The sequence below is a fragment of the Leucopleurus acutus genome, assembly GCF_964270905.1.
Source record: "Leucopleurus acutus genome assembly, chromosome: 9".
NCBI lineage: Eukaryota > Metazoa > Chordata > Mammalia > Artiodactyla > Delphinidae > Leucopleurus > Leucopleurus acutus.
Window position 1 is genome coordinate 52,723,570 of NC_139144.1, and position 26,277 is coordinate 52,749,846.

The 26,277-nt window shown below is 38.3% G+C and overlaps 1 protein-coding gene across 1 annotated transcript in view; it reads left to right on the plus strand.

Annotated features, from left to right (window-relative positions):
- The window catches only part of CDK6 (cyclin dependent kinase 6), a 224,284-nt gene that overhangs the window by 39,482 nt on the left and 158,525 nt on the right, over window positions 1-26,277 (plus strand). Inside the window, exon 3 of the mRNA XM_082846786.1 lies at window positions 18,690-18,825. Within this exon, the coding sequence (XP_082702912.1) occupies window positions 18,690-18,825 (136 nt within the window). The remainder of the gene's footprint in view (window positions 1-18,689; window positions 18,826-26,277) is intronic.

Sequence of the window (26,277 nt, forward strand, 5' to 3'; positions counted from 1 at the left end):
AAGCGAAATCACCCTCTGATAATAAAATATTTCTTTAACATGTCAAGACAGTTACTGAGGAAAGAAAGCACAAGGGGAAGAAATGGGGATAACTTGTTTAGTGGCTTGCTCTTTAGGAAATGGAATATTTTTAATACAAATGAAGTTGTCTTACACCATGTGACTTGAAAATAATGAGAGACAAAGAAAAAAATGTAAAATGCCGTACTAGAACTTATATGACCAAATAAATCTCGTCCCCCGGGAGGCAGTCCAGTTTTTCTAGCTCTGCTCTAATTGAGGAAAACACTTTCAGACTCTTTTGGAATTGTCTTCAGAACTGTTTTATGAGCCAAACCCCAAAATCAACATCTTTACTTTATTATCACACCTCTTTTTGGACCCGAAAGAATATTATTCAGCCTGATCCCCCACTTAATTTATCAGACTTGGCTCAGGCTATTTCCAAAAATACAGTGTACTCTCTTATAGGACAATTGAATATTCTGATTCAATTATTTATTCATTCACACATCATGGCTGAGTGCCTCCAGTGAGTCAGGTATGTTGTGGTTAACACATAAGAGTCTTGGCTCTGGAAGGGGAAACGTAGAAGGGAGACAAGTGAGGATCACGGAGGCTGTTCACCCCTGAGCAGTCTTTGCCAGTGAGTAGGAGGTCACGAGATGGACAGAGAAAAAGAGAGCTTTCTAGGCAGAGGTAGCAGCTTGTGCCAAGGCCCAGCATAAAAGCCGTGCACATTTCAGGAAATGCAAGAATTTTAGGGTGGTTAGAATCTAATTAAAAGATGAGAATGGAGTGGTAATTAGGGGCAAGATCATGAGAGTCCTAGTACGCATGGAATGGAGCATACAGTGGTTAAGAGTGAGGGTTCTGATGCCTGATTATCTGAGCTCAAATCTTGGCTCCTTTGTTTACAAGCTTTATGACACTGAGCAATCTACTAATCTTCTATGCTTTGGTTCTTTTCATCTATAAAAGAGATAAACACAGAGAAAGGTCTTAGCACCATGCCCAGCACAGGATTGTGCAACCATCACCACAGTCAAATTTAGAACGTTTTCATTCCCCCTAAAAGAAATCGCATACCCATGAACAGCCACTTCACTTTTCCCCCCAACACCCACTACCCCTCACCCTAGGCAACCACTAATCTACTTTCTGTTTCTATAGATTTGCCTCTTCTGGCCATTTCATGTGAATAGAATAATACAATATGCAGTCTTTTGTGACTGGTGTCTTTCACTTAGCATGTTTTCAAGAATTATCCATGTTGTAGCATGTATCAGTACTTCATTCTTTCTTTGTGGCTGAATAATATTCTATTGTGTACATATACCATATTTTATTTATCCATTCATCAGGTGATGGACATTTGGGTTGTTTCCACTTGTTGATTATTATGAATAATACAGCTCTGAACGTTCCTGTGCAAGTTTTTGTGTGGACATATAAATTTATTTTTCTTGGGTATGTAGCAAGGAGTGGAATTGCTGGGTCATATGATAACTCTATGCTTAACATTTTGAGGAACTGCCAAAGTGTTTTCCAGAGTGGCTGTACCATATTACGGTCCCACCAGCAATATATGAGCGTTCCATTTTCTCTACATCTTTGTCAACATTTGTTATTGTCTGTCTCTTTCATTTTAACCATCTTCCTGGTGTGAAGTGGTATCTCATGGTTTTGGTTTGAATTTCTCTGTTGACTAACGATATGAACATCTTCGCATGTGCTTATTGGTCCTTGTTATATCATCTTTGGAGATCTGTCTCTTCAGATCCTTTGCCTATTTTATTTTATTATTTTTAGCTTTATTGAGGTATAATTGACAACCTTTGCCCATTTTTAAATTGAGTTGTTTGTCTTTTTATTATTCAATTGTAAGAATTTTTCATATATTCTGGTTACAAGTCGCATATCAGATGCATGATTTGCAAATAGGTTGTCCCATTGTTTGGGTTGCCTTTTCATTTCTTTGATTGTATCCCTTATAGCACAATTGGTTTTATTTCTGATGAGTCCAGTTTATCTATTCTTTCCTCTGTGGCTTGTGCTTTTGGTGTCATATCTTAGCATTGCCTAACCCAAGTTCATGAATATTTACTCCTACATTTTTTTTCTAAGAGTTTTATAGTTTTGGCTCTTATATTTAGGTTTGTGATCCATTTTTAGTTTAATTTTTGTGTATGTTGTGAGGAAGGAGTCCAGCCTCACTATTTTGCATGTGGATTTTCAGTAATCCTCACATCATTTGTTGAAGTCTATTCTTTCCCCATTGAATGGTCTTGGTACCCTTGTTGAAAAATCGATTGAGCATAAACCGGAGAGTTAATTTCTGGATTCTCAATTATATTCCACTGATTGATACGTTTACCTTTATGCTAGGCTAGTACCACACTGTCTTGAGTACCAAAGCATATTATAGTAAGTTTTAAAATCGAGAAGTGTGAGTCCTCCAATTTTTTCAAGATTATTTTCGCTATTCTGAGTCCCTTGCAATTCCTTATGAATTTTAGGATCAGTTTGTCAACTTCTGCTAAACAGTCTGGGATTTTGATATGGATTGCGTTGAAGCTATAGGTCAATTTTGGGAATATTGGCCTCATAAAAAGATCAAGTCCTTCTGATCTATGAATATGGATGTCTTTCTACTTATGTAGATGTTCTTTAATTTCTTTTAACATTGTTTTATAGTTTTCACTGTACATCTTTTGTTAAATTTATACAAAAGTATTGTTTTCGAAGTTATTATAAATAGGATTTTCTTAATTCCCTTTTTTTCTTGTGACGACATTTTCTTCAGCTGTTTCCTTGCCCACCTTTCTGATTTATTCAGGGGTGCTATTCTTCTTGTTGCATATTATAGCCCCCAAGATTGTTTCACTTGTATACTTGATAACTTCCCAAACTGTTACTTGACCTGTGTCCAAAACTCCAAGTATGTGTTTGTAATTGTTCACTGGACGTTACCACCTGAATGTCACAAGCATCTCAAATTCATGCCTTCTGGAGTGAATTCACTGAATACTCTTTAAATCTTCTTTTCCTTTTTCGTTTTTTCTTCTGCTGTTTGGAAATAGCACCACCAACCGTGTTGCCTAAACCAGAACTCTGAAAATCATCCTTACCTTCTTTTCTTCCATCAGCTTTTATATCCTAGTTGGTCACCAAACCCTATGGATTCCACCTCCTAGATACCACTATGGGAATATAAATTGATGTGATCTTCTTTAAGGCAGTTTGGAGTAAGAACTTTTAAAAAGTGTATATATTTTGATTCAGAAAAAATGTATACCTTTTGATTTTTGCAGTGCCACTTAAAGGAACTTACCATAAGGTAGTGAGCCAGTGTTATGAGAATAGAGAAATGGTTTAATAGATTACAGATATAACGTAATTGAGTGCAATTTAAACATGGTTTTATATATGTGTATACATAGCCTTGGGAAAGCATTTGATACAGTGTTAATGTTTTTGATTGCGTTATGTAAAGCATGATTCTCACTTTGTTTAACAATAGAAAATAAGCTCTAAAAGAGCAGGGATCTTGTCTCATTGACCTTGATACCCCCTGAAGGGAGTAGATGCTCAGTAAATATTTGTTGGTTGTATTGGTCTCTCTCTGCTGCTCCTGTTTATCTAATCTGTCTGTATTTCTTATCTGGGCTTTTGAAGACACTTCCTACATGTTTTCCTCACCTCCCATTTTATTCCCCCACAGTCCAACTTCTGTTCTACGGTCAGCGTGGTATTTCCAAGTGCTAAATCTGGCCATAGCATTGCCCACTGTAAAGTCCTTTGGTTCTTTCCCAATGCCCATAAGATAATTTCCAGACTTCTTAGCCTGGATTAACAAACTCTTCGTAATTTCACTTCTGTGTACTTTTCCAGCTTTTCTCTTGCCATCTTCCAAGATAATCACCAAGTCATGCCAAACTATCCACAATTCCCCAAATATGAATTTTCCTGCATACCTACATACCTTTGGACATGCTGTTCCTTCTGCCTGGACCATGCGAAACTTCCTTTGTTTTTCTGGCAAATTCCAGATCATCCTTGGAGACTCAGCTCCCCAGCCACTTCCCGTCTAGGCACATTTGAGTTCCTCTTCTTCAGGGCTTCCATAACTTCTTGAACTCTTTTACAACCCTTAATGTATACGGGATGGGCGTCCCTATAAGGCTAGAGAGTTAGCAAAGGCAGGGACTGTATATTCTTCTGCCTTCCACTCATCATCTTACTGCTGAACAGACTTCTTCTCCTATATCTCCATCTTAGGGCTTCTCAGTGTTGGTCTGAGGCCTGGTACCAATTTTCCATCGTCTGTGATGAAATTAGAAAAAAAAAGGGCCCTGTGGTGAATTTTTCAGAAGGCTAAATCTATTTACATTTTGGGTGTTAAAATGTGCTTTCTTTATGAGATGATGTTGATAGTAGATGGTAGGGTATATTTATGTCTTTAGCTGACAGCGTGCTGTCAGAGCCCTAAATTTGTTGGAAATTTTACAGGTCCCTGGAAACCAAAGGTCTGGGAACACTGCTGTATCTCATGGGGTGGCACCAAGTCCCCAAAGTCAAAAGCCTATGAGTCATCCTTGGCTTCTCCTCCTTCCTCATCCCTCCACCCCCGCCACATTCAGACACTTAGCAAGTCCTGCCAATTCAACCTCCTAAATATTTCTGGAATCTGTACTCTCCTCTCCGTCCTTGCTGCCAGTTCCTTAGGACAGGCCCTCTTTATTTTCCCTGTATAACTGTGGCAACTCCTTATGCTGGTCTTCTTGCCACTATTCCCCTCTTATCCCTGCTCATCAGAATGAGCTATTTAAAAATCAAAAGAAGATACCCGTTTCCCACAGGATACAAGTTTCTTGTGGCATACAAGAGTTCTCTCCAGTGGGACTTCTCACTGTCCCTTTGCTCTTACCTTCTCTTGGTTTTTAGTGCCCTTTCTTTGCCACTTGCTTGGGTAACTCCTGATGGTCTAAGACCATTCCACTGTCACTTCTACAAACCTTTTCCCACAAGTCTGGGTGAGATGCCCCTCTTGATTACTCTTAAAATACCCTGTATTTATCTCTACCTCAGCATATCCAGCTTAGTTGATATTCATCTATTTATGTCTGCCATCTCACTCTGAACAACATAAGAAAATCTATTTTATCCTTTGATCTTTCTGTCCCCAGCACCCAGTACAATGCTAGAAAATAACAAATATTGAGTGAACGTTTGTTGGCTAAATGCATTTGTTCAGTGTAATGATCAGATGTACATTGTAGAAGGCTCCACTACCCAGAATGAGGGGTGAGTATAGGGAGTCTCCACGAGGCAGGAACACAGGATAAAGGCCCTCTGTAGAAATTTAGGTAAGAGTGATGAGTACTGAACTGGGGATGTAGCAGTGGATGGAGAAACATTTGAGTGGTAGAATTGATGGTTGCCTGGATATTTGGGGAAAGGGAAGAATCTCGGATTACTTGAAGGTTTCTGGGCTTGGAAAATTGGTTGGATGGTGTGGTTCACCAAAGAGGATGAGCTCTGTCCCAGATACTTTGAAACTGAGATGTTCAGAATATTGGTTGAAGTTTTCCAAGAGGTAAACTGGATGTGGACTTTGGGGAGAGAATTATTTTGGAGAGAGACAGATTGGGATTTGTCAGCCCTTAGGTACTATCTGAAGCCATGGCCATTTGTTGTTGGTTATGTTGTGGTAGTGATGGTGCTGCACTGAGTGAAAAGAGAACAGGACCTGAGGCTCTGGGTGTTGAAGGTCCACATCAAGGAGGAGAGAGAAGTCTGTGAAGGTTTCTAATTGAAATCCTGGTTTTGTGTCATACCTGTTCTATCACTCTGGACAAATTATCCTCTGAATCTCAGCTTCTTCATCTGTGAAATGAGAGTCATAATACCCACTTAAGTAAAATGAGAGTAATAATACCCACTTAATAGGGATATTGAAGAACTCAACGAGTTTACGTATGTAAAGTCCCTGATAGGTACAGTTCCAGGCTCATTCTAGGGGCTTGTAAATGATAGATTAGAGAGGAGATTCAAGAAAGTATTTCTCAGGGTGTGAAAACGTTTTGAAACAAAGAATTTCTTAATGATTATGCTGGAGATTACAATTAATATCTTAAATTTATAAAAATCTAGCTTGAAATAATACTAACTTACATTCTATAGTATAGAAAAACTTTTTTCCTATACAGCTCTGCCTTTCCCCCTTTATGTTATTATTGTCACTAATTACATCTTTATACATTGTGTAGCCATTAACGTAAATTTATGATTATTGTCATATGCATTTGTCCTTTTAATTATATTAAGAAAAAAGAGCCCAAACCAAAATACAGTAATACTGGCTTTTATATTTACCTGTGTGGTCAGTTACCTTTGCCAGTGATCTTTATTTCTTCATATGGCTTTGAGTCACTGCCTAGTATCCTTTCATTTCAACCTGAAGGACTCCCTTTAGCATTTCTTCTAGGATGGGTCTCATGGCAAGAAACTCCCTCAGCTTTTGTTTATCTGGAAATGTCTTAACTTCACCTTCATTTATAAAGGATAGTTTTTAACTAGAATTCCTGGTTAACAGTTGCACTTTAATTTTATTTATTTTATTTTTAATTTATTTTTGGCTGTGTTGGGTCTTTGTTGCTGCGCGAGGGCTTTCTCTAGTTGAGGCGAGCGGGGCCTACTCTTCTTGCGGTGCGCGGGCTTCTCATTGCTGTGGCTTCTCATTGCGGAGCACGGGCTCTAGGCGCGCGGGCTCAAGTAGTTGTGACTCACGGGCTCTAGTGCGCAGTCTCAGTAGTTGTGGTGCACGGGCTGTGGTGTGTGTGCTGAGTTGCTCCTCAGCATGTGGGATCTTCCTGGACCAGGGATCAAACCCATGTCCCCTGTATTGACAGGCAGATTCTTAACCACTCTGCCACCAGGGAAGTCCCTGCCCTCCGTAGTTTCTTATGAGAAATTGGCTGTTAATCTTACTGAGTTTCCCTTGTAGGTGATGACTTACTTATCTCTTGCTGTTTTCTTTGCTTTTTGACAGTTTGACTTATAGTATGTCACAATCTCCTTCCTTCATGTTCATGTGCCTAGAAAGCACTCAGATAAAGGATCATAATAACGATGCTGAATTAAATGATTATAATTTAACGTTAATAATAATGACCATGAGTCATTCATCAGTAAAACATAATTAGTACATTGGGCTTAAAAAGTCAAGAAAATGTTCAATGCTTGCCTCAAAGAATTCCATTAAATTTTTTAACTTTAAAAAATATTTTGGGGACTTGAGTAAGAATCAGGTGTTCAAAATAATTACTTGTGTGGAACACCCAGTGGCCTAAAAGATTCCCAGGATGAGTTGTTCCTCTGGTTTTTGCAAAAGAAAACTTCTGCCGTGGAAGAGATACGGTTACAGCTACATTTCCAAATTCTTACCTACCTTAGTTTTTAATTGCTCTTAACACTATGAAATATTTACCTTATTATCTAAAATATTCCTAAAACAAAGATCAAACTCTAAAATAAAATTAAAGTGTAGATATATTAAATCATAACTTAATATTTACACATTTTTGCATCTGAAAGAAGCCTAACTTCAGATCCTTAAGTTTAGCAGTTGATAGAGATACCAGTTCTTTCAACTTTTCCAACTGTGTTCTGTTTTCTAATCTTTTAATATAGTTTCCTGATGGTGTTCTTTTATTTTAATTTTTTAAAAATAAATTTATTTATTTATTATTTTTGGCTGTGTTGGGTCTTCGTTGCTACACGCGGGCTTTCTAGTTGTGACTCACGGGCTCTAGTGCGCGGTCTCAGTAGTTGTGGTGCATGGGCTGTGGTGTGTGTGCTGAGTTGCTCCACGGCATGTGGGATCTTCCCAGACCAGGGCTCGAGCCCATGTCCTCTACATTGGCAGGTGGATTCTTAACCACTGCGCCACCAGGGAAGTCTGAGACCCAGGTGTCTTATTCCTGCTGTTAGTTTTGACACTCTGTACTCCCTTGGCCTGTGTTTCCTCATCTGTAAAATAACTGCATAGAACCAGATAATCTCTAAAGCTCCCCATATTTATAAAAGTCCATAATTTTGCCATGGAGAAATTTTTTTCTTTCTTTCTTTCTTGGCTTGTATGATGAACAATAGAGTAATTTGAAGAATTTTTGAGCTATTGTTTATCCTTTATTTCATGGTAACTCTGCTGCTTTTGACCTTTTAACCAGATATCAGAAAAGTAATTTTATTTTTCCTACATTCTTTTTGTAGAGTTAGTCCATACTGGGGAGGATTGAAAAACACATACCTTCAGTGAGGCAGTAATGCATGCATATTGCTTTTTTCCCCTAGAACAAAATTAAGAATTTGATTTAACATATTTAATTTTTAAAACTACCTTTTCAGAATTGATGGTCAGGATTGTCTCATTAACTTAGTGGAGTAGACTGAAGAAAAGTATATGAGTGATGGAAGGAAAAAAACTTGAAGGAGAAAAAAAGCTTTTCTAATTCTTGTTTTTGAAATGGTGATTTTTTTCTTGTTAAAAATTGATAAGTTCTCATTGTAGGAAGTTCAGATAGGCAAATAGCAGAAAACACAATTCCATAATTTCATCACCTAGAGCTTAGCCACTGTTAGCATCTTGATTTATCTTTCTACCATTTTGTTTACATATGTGGAATCATACTGTACATATTCTTTTGAAGCCTGAATTTGCTTTTAATAATATATCATGAATGCCTTTCCATGTTCAATAAATATGAATCTGTATCATCATTTTAAGGGCCACATGATATCTGTGTGTGTGTGTGTGTGTGTGTTTGTTTTCCAGATGACTCTTCAAAAAAGCTTTTCACCAGTTTGTACTCCTACTGTCATGTGGGCCCATTTTCACAAACGCTCACAAGTGTTGTGCCATTTTATCATTTAAACATTTTTGTTACCCAGTTTGAGGGGCTTAAATAGTATATCACTGATGGTTTCATTTATGTTTCTTTAAGTTATTACGATAGTTTAACATTTTTTCCTATGTTTATGTTCGTTTATGTTTCCTTAAAAGGAACTAACTTCAGTGGTTGTTTTATTAGATAATAACCTAATCATAAGTACCTGAGTGAATTAGTGCTGGGATAGCTTTACTCACCTAGTAAGGATGTGATTATGAGAGATTTTTGGCTTACAGTGTAGGTAAAATTTGGTTGGTTTTTTTCTAAGACCCAGCAGACAGTCTTCATCACAGACGGCTGCCTAGTTTTGGCTGATTCGTCGTTTTTCCTCAAGAGAGGCCCAAAGCTGGAGAACAGGGCTTTTACAGGTCAGAAGTGGAGACAGAACTGAATGTTGAAAGTTGGCCAGAATGTTCATGCACTCATTCTGACTCAGGCCAGAGCTGCTCACTTTGCTTTCAAAAATATCATTTAACTCATGTATTTCTGAGATTGAAATATCTTTGTCAAGCTCTGTTGGGTGTGTCATTTTCTAGCTAGTCAAGGGAAGGACAGAAGAGAAGAGGGTCTAGGAGGTCAACAGTCTTCAGCTTTATTTTATTTTTCCTGTGAATTTTCTGAACATTTTTTTTCAGCCCAGGATGGAACACATATATACTGGTATAGCCAAGTTAAACAAAGACATTTGGGAGTTGGCATTACCACAATACCTGTCAGTAGTGTGTCTCATTTGCCACAGAAAGGTCTCTTGCCCTAAAGGCTGTGCTACATACAGAGGTAGGATTGCACAATGGTAAGGAAATCAGACTTGGGAACCGGACAGCCTGATTTCAGATCCCATCTTCACCACTTACAGTGCTTGGGCCTTAGGCAAAGTACCAAACCTCTCTATGACTGTTTCTTTCCTCTTTTTGTTTTGAAACAGCTTTATTGAAATGCACTTTACATACTATCAAATTCACCCATATAAGTATACAGTTCAGTGGTTTTTAGTATATTTATGAGTTGTGCAGCTATCACCATGATCTTACATTTTATTACCCAGAAAGAAACCCAGTACCCGTTAGCAGTCATTCTTCATTCCTTCCCCTCCTTCGTCTCCCACCACCCCCGGCCCTAGGCAACCACCAATCTGCTTTCTGTCTCTATGGATCTGCCTATTGTGGAGGTTTCATGTAAAAGGAATTATGAAATGTGTGGCCTTTTGTGATTGGTTTCTTTCACTGACCATAAACTTTTCAAGGTTTATTCATGTCATAGCATGTATCTGTACTTCATTCCTTTTATTACTAAATAATATTCCACTATATGGATAATCCCATGTTATGTTTATCCATTTATCAATCGATAAGACGTTTGGGTTGTTTCTATTTTTGGCTATTATGAATGATGCTGCAATGAACATTTGTATACATACGTCTGTTTCTTCATCTATAAGAACGAGTACCATTTCATAGTGTTGTTATGAGCACTAAAAAAGTCAAAATACATAGAAGGAGCTAGTGGGGAGCAAACTAAGAAATGTTAGTTAGTAAATGTGATATATTAGTATGTGAGTCCTCATTTAACATCAGTTACAAGATTTGGCCTCCTCAGCATGCCATGCTTTCCTAATGGCATCTCTGAAGATCCTCTCTTTCACTTTGCTCCCAACTTTTCCCTGAGTTATAATTTTGAAAAGTTTAATTCGTTCAGTAGACATTGAACATCTACAGTGTGTTAGACACTGTACTAGATGCTCTAGAGAGTTAAAAGAAAAGAGTAAAAAAGTATGGAGAGGTACTTCCAGTTTAAGGCTGTCTTTAGTGTGCTAATCTGTAATCTCTGATCTGCCAGTAGGGTTTATGACTTGGGGCCCCTGAACCCCACCCTCACACCAAATATCACAGGTTTATGAATTGTTTAATCCATTTACTCTTATCAGGCCCTTATTTTGACCCATGTATCTGTGTTTGTGAAGCTAACTGTTGTGTAAGGAAAAGGCTAAAACTAAGGTAATCACGTCTAAGTGGAGCCTTCACCGGGTGCAAGAGTAATGTCTCATTCCTACACTGTAGCTGGGGTTGGTGAATGGTGTTTATTCTAATCAAGACATAATGGTCCCAGATTTTCTCAGCAGATTGCTTCTTTTTATAGAGTTGACTTTATGTTGTTTCTGAACTTAGAAAACTATTTTGTATCGGAACTGGACTCAGCAGAAGTGTCAAGTCATTGTCTACCTGCCTCTGTTTTCTTTCTCTTGACTTTGTGGAGATGGTGATCCACGTGGTGACTCAGAATATTTTGCCCCTGCTACCATTCTCTTCTTCCCTATAAGAGAACAAGTAGGTTTCTGTGATTTCCTCGTGTGTTTTAGCTCTGAAGTAATGTTTCCTTTTTTCCCATAGTAGTATATACTTAGCATAACAGAGTGATGTTACTACCTCATTCTTCTCTCTGCCTTTGATTCAGATAAAATGCATTAGCAGTTTGAAGGATTATGCTTGAAATATGAGTGCCTCCAGTGCTTGCTATAGGACTATGAAAGAAGTTTGAATTCTATTATTTAATGTCCATTTCAGGAATTCATCTTGAATATGAACAGAGCAGTATACAGTATCCTATATACCCATTAAGACAGCCCAAATAGCTTATTTGGGGCCCAGCTTACAGTGCACCAGTTTTGCACTATCCTATGATAGCAGTGTGTTTCCATATACACAAGTTTTTACTGTTTGCTCTATTTTAAATATTTACTGTAGTGCAAGTCACATCTTGTAAACTTGCCCAATATGGGGGATTCCCATTTTATTTGTAAAACACTTTTTGGTTAATGGATGCAAAAATATTAACTCATAGATCCACATTGCCAGGTACATGTAGATAGAAGCTGAAACGAGATTAGTAGAAACTCTAAAGATGAACTGGAAGAAGATGAACTATGAAATTTTCTTATGAACACTCTTTTTAAGGCTGTAAGGAATAAAATGAGTTAGTAAATAAAAGATGTTGGCTTTGCATTCCCTTGTCAGATTGTGGTAGCCTTCAGTGTAACAACAGTATGATCACAAAGGGGTTTCCCTGCTTTGGGGTTATTACTTATGGGGCGCCCCTGTGCGTTTCCACTTTTCAACAACAGCTAGTGGAAAGGGGGTTGCTTAATGAGGGGTTTTGGGAGAACAGATCTCTGAGCATTGGACCCAACCTTTAACTAAACTCAGTACCTTTGTATGATTTTTAAATGCTTCTCCTTGCCTCCTCACTTCTCCTTACCCAGGCCTTTCCGATGCTATAGGTTCCATATTCCCATTTGCAATGAGCTTGTCTCTCTTGCTTTCTTTCTCTACTTTTTCTCCATAAAATGCCTCTGTGGTCAGACAAGGAACCACAAGGAGGAATCCTGGGAAGAGGCCGCATGGCTCCTTAGGAGAGATTAATTATTCGGCTCTGCTGCTGTCAGTTACTCTTTCCCAGCCAGCAGGCTCATGGAGAAACCTCTTAAGGCGAATAGTCTCCCAGCAAGTCAGGGAACTGGTATAGTCACCTAGAGGAAACTCCTACTAATTAAGCTATGTGCTTGAGCTTAATTCAGTTTTTCTAATATATAAGATGTATTTGAAGTCAGATATTGATGTTTAAAGTCTTTTAATTATTTCAAAATGTTTATAGATGTCTTAGGACTATTTTTTGTTGTAAGTAATAAAACCCAACTCAAACTGGGTAAGCACAAAAGCAACATTACTGACTCATGTAAGTAATAAATCCAGGGGTAGGTTGGGCACAAGTGGGTCCAGGTGCTTAAATGATGTCATCCGGAATCTCTTGCCTATCATCTCTCTGCTCTGGCTCTCTTCGGTGTTGGCTGCCTTCCATGGTGGGCTCTACAGTGGTGGCAGAGATGGCCACCAGCAGCTGCAGGCTAATCTGTTGCCAGTTTGGTAATCCCAGAATAAAGAGAGCTCTACTTTCCCAGAAGATCTAGTAAAATTCCTGGGGCCAATTCTCATGGTCCTGTCCATCCCTAAATCAGTCATTGTCACTCTGTCCAGGGTAGGTTACGTGCCATCCTGCGCATGTGCCCCACGAATATATTGCTTGAGTGTATGGGGTAGGAGTGGTTCCTCAACAAGAAATGAGGATATGGTTTCCAGAAGAGAGAATGGATCTTGGAAAGGTAGACATCACAGGTGTCTACTGTAATAGGACGTAGAATGAATCTACTTTGATGTTGATATATAAAGTTTCACATAGTGTTTGTAGAATTAATTTGGAATTAATACATAGCCACATATCACTGCTTGTAGTTTTACATGTCAGTTGTCTCTCCCCCCAACTGGATATGAAGCTCTTAGAAACGGTCCCCGTCTTAGATCTGTTGGAATCTCTAAAACCAAGTACAGTGCCTGCACAGTACAGTGTCCATACTGATAAATGTTTACAGGTACTGCTGAAATGGCGATTTCCTTCTAGCAGCAGGTTCATTATTATTAGTGGCAAATACTTCTGGAATTACACCATTCAGTGCTGGTTGAGAATAAGTGCACACACACTCCTTATTTAATGAGCAAAAGGAGAATACCCTGGCCAGCATCCAGTAGTGTAGGGTTATTGGGAGGTGTGAACATAAATTTGGTGCATGCAAACTGTAGCCAAAGAATGTGCTTCGTGGACTATAGAGGAAGAGATTAGAGATTTTTAAAAAATTCTTCTCAATTCTGAAGACTGCCTGTAGTTCAAATAAAATTTTGTTTAGCACCCTTCGGCAGCTGTGCCAGACATCTCACAGATCTTGAACTATTTGATGTCCAAACATTCAAGAGTATGAAAAAAAGCGACAGGAAAAAAATCCTTATAGAACTTCCTGTGACAGGTCAGAGTTTAATCACAGCAAGTAATGCAGATTTCCCTTTTATTATAACCACAATAGAAAGGCAGGGCTTGTGTTTACAGAGCATGTTGTTTGGGAGACCTCTGTAAATTGTAATCTTTGGAAATCCCAAACCTTATTGGATGTAATCCCATCCATTAGATGAAGACAACTTGCCTATGCAATAGATCCAGAATAGCAAGTTAAATGGAGAACGTGAACAGGAAGCAGTCATTCCGAATTACAATGGGTAGGATGCAGAGTTAATTCATGGAGATATTTTGTTATGAGATAATTACATCACTAGGACAGCTGGAAAGCTGAGTGCTGTGCTGGACCGCAGTGCTTGCTCTCTGCCCTGCAGCTGGGGGGTCAGGACAATAGAGACAGGGAGAGGACTTATTTTATGGGATAGTTAGGGGCTTGGCTGACTTAATTGTAAAATGATAATGACCTATCTGCCTTTTTTGGATTTTGTTTTGCGCAGCTAAACTGGATTCGTAGACTCAGTGAATGCTGAGAACTACTTTTTGAACCTTCACTTGGATCGCGTTAAGCTAAGCTCTAATGGATAAATTTTGAATGGTAGTTTTCATTTCCTCTAAAAGTCATCTGAGATATTTTTGTTCGTCCTCAACACAATGTGATTATATTTCTCTTATGGAACTGTAGTTATGCAGTCACGGAAATGGTATTTTTGTCAGTTTACTGAATAGCAAAAAAAATAGAATGGTTTTAGAAAGCTTTAAGTTGTTGGTCGACACAAGGAATCAAACAGTTGAAGTTATTTCCCAGGGTTTATTTTCAAATGTTCAGACCTGTCTGGCTCTTTTGTTTTGCAAGTTATAGAGGTTATAGATAGCTTGACCACATTCCTCATTGATTTATATAAATATATTACAGATTGTTAACCTTCTGCCAAACACCAGGGGTTTCATTCAGTTCTTGTTTAGTTCGGTTGCTTTATGTGAGACTTATTGGTTTTATTACAGCATCTATCTTCTCTTTATTGCCCACTGAAGTGATTATTATTTGCTTTGGGATGATTCCAGACAGAGTCCTTGTAGACAAGAAAGCATCAAAAATATTATGTTCTAAAATTCCTAAGATTAGTATTTATAGCTGTTGATTCAAAATGCATTTTCTACCCATTATGACTAATGTAATTTAATTTTACTATGATAATGTTTACTAAGCAATTAAGTCAGACTAAATTTCATGTTTTAGTATAGAGTAATATTTCCCCAAATGTCTTCTGTACGGTACTGGGTCTGTTGGATGTTGATGGCCAGCATTGCAGCCCCAAACCTACAGGTTCTTCTAGGACTTTTACTTCCCTCGATGTCACTTTCGAATTTCCAAGGAGACGGTAATAGGCTCCATTTCCCAAATAAAATTGATAACGGCACCTTAAAAAAAATAAAAAGCATTATCACCTTGAACCAGCGTGAGCCACTTCTAATAAACACCATTCTTTTTGTAGCCTAGAAGAATATATAATTATATACACTAAAATTTATACAAGAATATTCTACTCTGTGTCTCTTTAAATGTGTGTCTTTAAAAATCCACTTTAAAAAAAATTGCCAATTAAAATTAGTGCCTTTTCTCCATGGCTTATCATTTGGGGCAATTAACAGGGGCTCCAGGGAGCTCACCTTTTGCATATCTCAGGTGTGGAGTCCAGGTGCTGCAGGCAGCAACAGTGAATCTTAATAAATTGAAGAGAGTGATATAACTTTGAGAAAAATAACTTGGGTGGGTTAGATGTTATTCTTGCATTGTGTCATACAGAGTGTTTGAAAATGGTTTCAGTGAGATGAAGCAACATAGCATGCTGCCAGGGCTGTTAGGTAACTAACAACGGTTTGGGAGCAAGTGACCCTTCGGTTTAGCAGTGTTTTATGATCACTTCATTCTCCAGCTACGTCCCTGTCAAAAAATTTTTTCCTTTTGGAAATTACTAAAACGTCTTATGTATTACAAACCATAAGTGTAGTAAGAACTGGAGTTACTAGTTCTTTACTGACTGGAGGCAGTGATAAACAATGTATTTTTTTATTAAGGAAATGTATTACTTATAATAGAAAACATTTTGAAAGTAATGTTTAAGAAGCACAGCTGTAATGATGCAGTTCCCATGTTTGTATTTGATTTTAGTACAGGCCATTTTTGGTTCATTACTGTTTCATTTTATCACAAAAATAGAAGCAACAGATATAAAGAAGCTTGGTAATTGTGGAACTCCTTTTTCTTCTTCAAAAGGAAGAAAAAATATTCCATTGTATATATTTGCCACATCTTCTTTATCCATTCATCTGTCAGTGGACACTTAGGTTGCTTCCATGTCCTGGCTATTGTAAATAGTGCTGCAGTGAACATTGTGGTACATGACTCTTTTTGAATTATGGTTTTCTCAGGATATATGCCCAGTAGTGGGATTGCTGGGTCATATGGTAGCTCTGTTTTTAGTTTTTTAAGGAACCTCCATACTGTTCTCCATAGTGGCTGTATCAGTTTACATTCCCACCAACAGTGCAAGAGGGTTCCCTTTTCTCCATACCCTCTCCAGCATTTATTGTTTGTAGATTTTTTGATGATGGCCATTCTAACCAGTGTGAGGTGATACCTCATTGTAGTTTTGATTTGCATTTCTCTAATGATCAGTGATGTTGAGCCCAGCCATAAAAAGAAACAAAATTGAATTATTTGTAGTGAGGTAGATGGACCTAGAGTCTGTAATACAGAGTGAAGTCAGAAAGAGAAAAACAAATACCGTATGCTAACATATATATGGAATCTAAAAAAAAAAAAAAAGGTTCTGATGAACGTAGGGGCAGGACAGGAATAAAGATGCTGGCGTAGAGAATGGACTTGAGGACACGGGGAGGGGGGAGGGTAAGCTGGGACGAAGTGAGAGAGTGGCATGGACATATATACACTACCAAATGTAAAATAGCTAGTGGGAAGCAGCCGCATATCTTGGTGCTTTGTGACCACCTAGAGGGGTGGGTTAAGGAGGGTGGGAGGGAGATGCAAGAGGGAGGGGATATGGGGATATACGTATGCATATAGCTGATTCACTTTGTTATACAGCAGAAACTAACACAACACTGTAAAGCAATTATACTCCAATAAAGATGTTAAAAAAAAAAGGAAGAAAGAGTAAAGCTGTCAAAGTATGCAGGTTAAATGGAAAGAAGATTGTTCAAAGGAGCCTATGAATAAATGGTAGTTACCTCAAATTACCAAATTGAAAGAGTTGTTTTCATAAACTTCCCAGGTTTCAGATCCATGCATGATAGCAATCATATTTTTCAGTACGGCATGCATATGATTTATGGCATTATTTTTAATAAATTTGTTAGTTAGGAGTTTTTACTTTGTCAGAATAATTTTTCAGAATAAGTCACATTAGTGATACTCGAAGACTTTAGAAATTTAGAAAAAGTTAAGTTTATAAGTAGATAATTAAAACTTAGAAGTCAGAATATTTGGAAGTAGACAAACGTAAGAAAGAAATTCTGTTGATCTTAATTGATTTTAATGGAGTTGTAGAACTCACCCCAGGCTGCCCAAAATTAAAAAGGAGTTTGGACCTGGCTATAAAGTATGTGTGGTTGGTGGTGGTGGTGTTCACCCCATCGATTTAACTTAATTATGGTGTTCTTTAGTTTCTTTTAAAGTTTACTTTAGATTAACACTGAAGTACCAAAGGTTATGGAGCCCATTTAGCCCAGAAATGCAGTAGAGTGGCGTGGTGAACCAGCTAGGCATTAACAATTTAAGAGGTAATGTACAAAGTGGATAACTGAGAGTCAACCCTGCATTTCAGTAACTGGGTTATGTGCACATTTATAGTTAGTTTCTTTGAAGAAGGTGTTGTTTCATTTTAAAAAATGAAAGAAAGTAATATGAATAGCACTTTTATTAGCCTTTTCTTAGTATTTATATTACATTCTTGTCAAGAAATTTATTTATAGCTTGTTTATGGGTGGTGTGTTTAACTCTTTAAATGTTTGGTGAGCATCTCATGTGCCAGATAGTATCTTTGTCTGTTGAAGCTAAAGGAAATTCTGTCCTTTGTCTTGAAAATTCTTTTGACTACTGAAGGCTTTGTTCTTAAAACTTAAATTTTGAATTTGTTGTAGGATTTTATGGAAGGAATTGAATTCTCCCATCCAAACATAATTATAAAGTTTGTCAATCTGCCTTTATCATCTAAGGGCAATAGAGTTTACAAATGCAATTTCTGCCCCCCCCCAAAAGTTAAAATTTCACAGTTTTTATCAGCATGATATTTGGAATTTTAAAACTGAGAATTCATGCCCATTCCAGGGAAATGATTTGATTCACCAGAATGAGAAGGCTTTCTTAGAAATAAACCAAGTTTCTCCATATTCCATTATAGTTATTTTCATAGGCATAATTATAAGACCTTAAATTCCAGGAAAATCTAAATTGCAGAGTCCAGCATCTCCAGAAAATGCTCAATCTGTCTCTTTAATGATTCTTGACCTGTGAGCTAAGAACCATATTTTTCCTAGAGGCTGCAGTTTTTGAAACTATCTCTATCAGCAAATTCTGCCTAAGATCTTAACTAAGGAGCCCTCCAAGCAGGCATTCTCATGTTGCAGTCGTGTTGCTTTTTCTTTGCCATTGTGGATTTTGTCACCACTCAACCAAGTGCTCTGCCCCTGAACTTTCATATCGATATTAAAGTATCAGATCCTATTAGGTATCCTTACGTATTATCACAAGGAATGATCAAACCTGTCCTTTTTTTCCCCCTAATTATGTGATCAAATTGAGGGATATGTGTAAGACTTACAGGTTACTTCTTTGCTTATTACCACCCACTTAATACCTCTTTTTTTTTTTCCTTTTAGGTTGTTTGATGTGTGCACAGTGTCACGAACAGACAGAGAAACCAAACTAACATTAGTGTTTGAACATGTTGATCAAGACTTGACCACTTATTTGGATAAAGTTCCAGAGCCTGGAGTGCCCACTGAAACCATAAAGGTACTAAGAATCATCTCTCTGCCTGGTCAAACAGTCACACTGTTATATAAACAATGGCACTCTTTCCTTATGAAAATTGCCAAAATTAGAGCCTTTGGAACTCAATATATAGTTAAATGTATCTAGTATGACTAAGTGGGATGTTTAAAGAATGGGGTATATTCTAGTTCACTAATTTTAGGGCTCAGTGGAAAAAACCCTTTAGTTCTAATACATATTAAAATTATTGGAAAATATCTATTTGTATGTTATCTGGCCCTTAGCTCAGCCTTTTTCTGATCGTTTGTGGACTCTGAGGGTTATAATTTAAAACATCATTCATGAGTATATTGAATATGTAATTGTATACTGGTCCTAGGACATACCTATGCTATGTAAATCTGAAATATTGATTGTTAGGCCCTTCTTTCTCCATTTTCTCCTCATTCATAAAACATTTATAGGAAGCCTAAGTGTCAGGTACCATCCCAAACTCTTGGGATTCAAAGATGGCTTAAGACTCCTTGGAGGTCAGCAAGCTAGATGCATTGTATTGACTAGAGGTCCTTTCTTCCTTTAGGTCTAATGGGAAGAGCTACTTACAAAGCTCTGTTGGTATTAACTTTGTTCTGCTTAATTGAACTTCTGAGTCGATCTTGTAGATCTGTGCATATCATGGGCAGGTTTTCACAAAGACCTGTTTGTTTTTGTGAATTAGGTGAAACAGACTCCTTACCTTATCATTCTTTGTGTAGAAATGAGTACTAGAGTTCAGCATCATTTTAGATAGGAGTTAATAGCTGAAAACAGTTTATCTTCTGAACGAAGTAAGAAATGTCTTTTAGTGATAGCTAGGTGGTGTTCCCAGATACTGATACATTTAGAACTTGATGTACTGAATGATTTATTTCTTGGGTTTTAGACTAATGTAGAATTTATTTTCTCCTATCTGCCTTTCATAAAAGAATATGGTGCTCAGGGATGGTCTCGTTGCTTCCTGAGCAGTTTCAGGGACAGTAAGGCCCTTTAAACATAGGTATTCCTAATTACCTGTTCTTGGTCCTTTTCTCTTCTATCTCTGCATCCCTTTTTTCACTCAAATTCTATTCCAATCCTGTGGCTTCAGTTCCTTCCTTTATGAGTTTGTCCAAAATACCATGTTCAGCATGCAGGGCAGCGTATAGCCCTGTTTTGTGTTCTCTGCTTTCTGGCCAGATTGGGCTAATCCCCATCCTCTTACTGTGGCTCATAATTTCCTACCTCTGTGGGCTTCCTTCTCGTTGCCATTCCTTTGCTCCCCCCCCACCAATAACTCTCTGCTTACATTTTTCAAGGCCCACCCCAGATATCATTTGAGCAGCATTTATAGCTGGATGTAATCTCATTTGTCTTATAGCTTGTTCTACGTCTCTCCCTCTTTATCATATTTTCTACATTTAATTGTGATTATTTGTGTCCATGTCTTACCTATTCATTCATCTTTGTATCCTGACAGTCCCTACTCAGTGATTTATACACATAGATACTCAATAAATAAGACACATTGCCAACCTTTCTTCAGATATAATTAATTGAAAATTGTTTTTTAAATGACTTCCAACAGCTTAAACACGGACTGTCAAAATAAGCATTAGCTTCTTCTGATCTATTTCTAAGTTCAAAAATTTCATTTGGGGGAGGTCATTTTTTTTTAAGCAGCGAGACAAGGTAACCATATATTTACACCCTACATTGCCACCTACATGGATCTTTCGAGCTTCACGTTAAATTCTCCTAGGATGTTAGAGGCTGCTGAGTGGAATCATTTGCAAAAGTATGTGTAGTTAAAATGACTGATAAGCCAGAGTGATGTGCTTAAACTAAGGCTTGATCAGGCAAGAGTAGAAAATGAAGTGGGGTGGGGGAAACTCCCAAGGGTGGGAGTAGAGAGGTAAGCAGGATTCAGAGAGGAACAGGCAAAAAGGTGGTCACTAAGGTGAGGTGAAGGAGAGGAGCCGGGGGATGGCCAAGCCAAGGTTGGGGAGCGGGGGATTGGTGCTTATCAACAGAAGCTTTTGACAAGGTAACTTGTTAAAAGTATTTTTTGAGTTCTTCATCTATCCAGGGAAAGGGAGTGTCACTTCGTTCTGTGTTGAACAGGAGATTCTCCTGGAGGCTGTTAAATTTCTTCAGCCATCAGGGACAACAGCCCCACAAAGGTAGAGGTGGGTGCAAGGGCTGTGGTTATTTAAGGTTTGCGGTTAATGGTGTTTTGATGTTTTCGTAGTAAAATAAAACTATGGTCAACTGAAATATTTCAGGCGATTAATTTGTATGTTAACGGCTCATTGAACATCTTTTGCTAACTTAAAAGCTAGTCTCAAGACCCGTTTCGTCTTCACCCTTAATTTTTTTTTTAATTGAAGTATAGTTGATTTACAATGTTGTTTTTAGTTTCTGGTGTACAGTGAAGTGATTCAGTTATACATATACATATATTCTTTTTCAGATTCTTTCCCATTATAGTTTATTACAAGATATTGAATATAGTTCCCTTGCTATACAGTAGGACCTTGTTGTTTATCTATTTTATATATAGTAGTTTGTATCTGCTAATCCCAAACCTAATTTATTCCCCCCTCCCCGCCCCTTTCCCCTTGGGTGACCATAAGTTTTCTATGTCTACGAGTCTGTTTTGTAAATAAGTTCATTTGTATCATTTTTTTAGATTCCACCCATAAGTGATATCATATGATATTTGTCTTTGTCTGTTTGACTTCACTTAGTATGATAATCTCTAGGTCCATCCATGTTGCTGCAAATAGCAGTAGTTCATTCTTTTTATGGCTGAGTAGTATTCCATTGTATATATGTACCACATCTTCTTTATCCATTCATCTGTCGAAAGGCATTTAGGTTGCTCCCATGTCTTGGCTATTGTAAACAGTGCTGCCGTGAACATTGGGGATGCATGGGGGTGCATGTATCTGTTCAAATTAGAGTTTTCTTCAGATATGCCCATTCATCCTTAATTTTTAAAAATTTTCTGAACTGTGCTGATCTACTTTTCTTCCTTATTAAATATAAGGGTTTTTCTTTTTTAGAATTTGTGTTTGAGGTTCTTTAAGGTCATCATTAAAAACATGAGTCATCATTTAAAAGCACTATAATACTATCAAATGGATAGTTTTCAGCTGAATATGTGATTGACATAAATTTATTTATTTATTTATTTTTTTTTTTGGTGGTACGTGGGCCTCTCACTGTTGTGGCCTCTCCCGTTGCGGAGCACAGGCTCCGGACGCGCAGGCTCAGCGGCCATGGCTCACGAGCCCAGCCGCTCCGCGGCATGTGGGATCTTCCCGGACCGGGGCACGAACCCGTGTCCCCTGCATCGGCAGGCGGACTCTCAACCACTGCGCCACCAGGGGAGCCCCATAAATTTATTTTTAATGAACACTTTTATCTTTTGTTTCTAAGTTGACATCTTTCTAAGCACTGGTATGAAGGATGAACAGCGGCTCAGTAGGAAGTTCCAGCTAGTTGAGGTTCTGGTTAATTGAATTTTTCAAGCTCACAGCCAGAGAACAGAAATATTTGGTTGCTGTAGAGCTCATTTATGAGAAGCCTCAATAACTATATCAAGTGAATATTGTTATTATGAGGAACCTATTGGGAACATGGATTGGATTCTTTATATAGAATGCTTTGTTGTAATAAGAGTTTTTCTGAATATACTCGTACAAAGGTTAATTGAATATTTACAGGGTGAGTTCTGTGCTAGGCACTTTGAGGACACAAAACCGCGTAAGTCATGAACCTGCACTTGAGGACCTTAGAATATAAGAGCACACAGAAGCATGTGGGACACTTCTCTATGGTTATTTAAGTAGTTTAGTTGGTGTTTGATACTTTCAGGTTTAAAAAACCCCACTTACTTATGAATAAACACATTCTGTAGCTGATTCTTTGCATTATGGTACCAAAATATTTTCTAAAATGTTCTTCGAAATCATAAATATTATTATTGACATTGTCTTGCATATATCAGAACTCGCCATGTTGCAAAATAGACAAATAGGTAAAATATTTTAACATGAAATAGGTGTAAAACAGGAAGTCAGGGAAAGACCTCATATTCAGTTGGTTTAGGCTGTGGGAATTTTCCTCCACTACCTGTCCCCCACCATGTTTTCTGTGGCACTGTTTACCTGTTGGTCCGCCTCAATTCACTATATTCGAGCACACATTCAGGACATAAATTGCATTAGGTGAGCCGTACTTGGGTAAAACTGGGATGTTGCATGGTCTCTGACTAGCTATTACAGAGGTAAACTCTTTCTGTTCAGTACCATTTTCATCAACCTGTTTGTTATAAAAAGAGCCCGTGAGGGCTTCCCAGGTGGTTCAGTGGTTAAGACTCCGTGCTTCCACTGCAGGGGGTGTGGGTTCGATCCCTGGTCAGGGAAGTTCCACATGCCACATGGTGCAACCAAAAAAAAAAAAAAGAAAGAAAGAAAAGAAACAAACAAACAAAACAAGAGCCCATGATGGGCTTATTTTCCCAGCTTACATATATCACATAACAATATTTACATGCATTTAATACCATTTGTTTTTAAAAGTAAAAATGGCAGAAAACCACCCCTGAAGCCCTAAGTATTTGTGAAGGTTGATAGTTGGGTGAACTCATTAGGGGAAATTCTGTCATTATCATATGGTCTGGACTGAAAATTGTCATTGAGAGGCTTATGAGAATAAAATAAAACCATAGGTGGTTCTTTCCAACATTTTAAAATACACCTGTTCTAAAAATAAATAAATACATTTATACATCTTATTCATACTTCATCTTGAAGTTTTCATCACATTCTTTAATCTCTTTTCTTGATGTCCTGAGATATATTCATTCATGTTGATGGTGACATTGGCATAAAGAAACCTCTTGACTGCTATGCTGTGACATCAACAAATACTCAAACTTTGCCTCGTAGGCTTATTGTTGCCATATCTTGCTTTCCTATTTCTAGTTAGGAATGTTTTTTTTTTTTTCGGTACGCGGGCCTTTCACTGTTGTGGGCTCTCCCGTTGTGGAGCACAGGCTCCGGACGCGCAGGCTCAGCGGCCATGGTTCACGGACCCAGCCGCTCCGCGGCACGTGGGATCTTCCCAGACCGGGGCACGAACCCGTGTCCCCTGCATCGGCAGGTGGACTCTCAACCACTGCACCACTAGGGAAGCCCAGAATGTTATTTTTTGATGTACTTAATTGTGGAGGAATGCAGTGCCGTCTGTGTAATTTTAATTTGATCATTTGAGATTCGACATTGTCTTCTTAGACCGCCATGCTTAAACTTATGAGGCAATAACTGACACCTTATGATTGTCTTATTTTTTTCTTTGGGGGTTCATAATACATTCTGAGTACCTGTGTTTTATGTAGCACCTTTCATTTATGGGGACTTTATGAGAAAAAAAAAAAAAGGCTTCCAGATTGTTAGGTTTTCTCTTTCATGCCTTTATCTGCTACCTTATGAGAGAGGATCAGAAAGAACTGTAAACAAATTCCCTCACCTTGTTCCTTAGTCATGTGTAACTGCTACCCAGAAAAAGAACTATATGGCAGGATATATATGGGGAGAGACTCCTGTGTAAAATCTTATGCTTTACATGTTTTCAAAGGTAATGCCTTCTTTTACTAAACTATCATTTGGTACTCAGGCTTCCCTCTCTAGTACATTATCTCTCCTAGTATATGACCTGGCTTCTCAACTATCTTTTTAACGCTTTGAGAACCTAGTTTCATTCTTTGGACATTCTGTACATGTAACACGCTTTTCACGAATAGAAATTCAAAGGCACTGAAAGCTCACAGAGAACACCAGCTGCCTCTCCAAAGTAGAACACAGTTCTTTCAGCTCAAGACCACATGGCCTCTTTGGATGACTCAGTCTTGGAATAAAAATTATATTTTATTTGTGTATCTCTATGACAGATGAATTCTATATGGCTTGAGAAGGCTGAAAGACCTCAAGGTTTATGTGTCTGTGTGGGTCATTTTTCTCTGTGAATTAGATTTCATTTTATCTTCGATTGAATGTTTCTTAGAGATTTCTGTTGGTTGTAACATTTTCAGTAAGAGATAAAATGTACTATTAAGTTTATTTTACAAAACCCAGACTTCAGAGACTGACACACACTGTTAATAGCACCTGTTTTCTGCCTCTGGGAAAGATCTGTTTTCATGAATAATATCTGCTTGCAGTAAACAGTGGCTCTGGTGTCAGGTTGGGATGCCCAGGGCTGATTCATCTTTCTCCATCTGACATAATGCAAAGTGACTGCCTGGTCCCTGGACTCTGATGAGGAAAGCCTCTCAGAGCCTTCTCTCCTCTCACCCCTAAAGGAATCAAGCCACGGCCCCGCTCCGCTGCTAGTGGTCTCCACTTTGCCTGAATTATGAGCAGGTGATTTGTCTCATCTTTGCAGGACACAGAGCAAATTAACATGAAAATATCGCTTCCCAGAAAACAAGGCAGGCTTGAATGCCCTGTCGCTGCCGGTCATTAGCCATCTGCCACCGACACTCATACTCTGTTTATCACATTTGAAATTCAGAGCAGATGTTGCATAATAAAGTGATCCCAAAAACAAGACAAGAAATTCAAAGAACAAATACTTCACAATAATGATAAGGATCCTGGAAGGAGATTTTTTTCAATCTAATAGCAAGGCTGGACTTAACTGAATAGACCATGGTTTTAAAAACACACACAGGCACATGCACACACATCTTTCCTGGTGTTTAATGCACACTGCTTTTTTTGTAGTCACATGAAATAATTTTTGAAGAAAGTGCATTTGTGAAAGATGCCTGAGAGGACTGTTTAATAAGATTAATTGTAATAAGCAAAGTGGAATGTTATAATAACACTAGTTCTGGTACAAAGGACCTCATAGGTCAGTCATGCCAGTGTTGGTTTTTACTCTAAAATGGGCCTCAACTTACAGCAATGTGACTTAAATTACTTCACTCCTGTAGTATAGTTGGATCTCTCAGGGTTTGTAGCTAGCCAGTGTGGTTGCCCAGACAGCTTATTTTCTTCTTGGTACTCAAGATCTTATGTTCCCTCTACCCTTTCCCTCCCCTGCCTCCTTCCCTGCCCCCCACTCTTCCCCCCATCCTCCACCCCCCCATGCGTGTGCGCATGCGCGCGCACACACACACACACACACACACACACACACACACACACTCACACACGCATACTCACACACTCTTAGCTTCCCCAGGCTCTGCGTAGCTCTGCCCCAAGCTTCCTCCTCAGTCCCTGGCTTTGGGCTCTCTCCAACCTCAGTCCTAAGAGTCTTTCATTTAAGTTTCACTACCCTTCCACATTAATGTAACATTTTACAGGATTGGTTATTGGAATGTTTTACCTAATCAGCCTATGCACATTCTAGACCCTTCTTATGCCTTATAAAAAGCACATC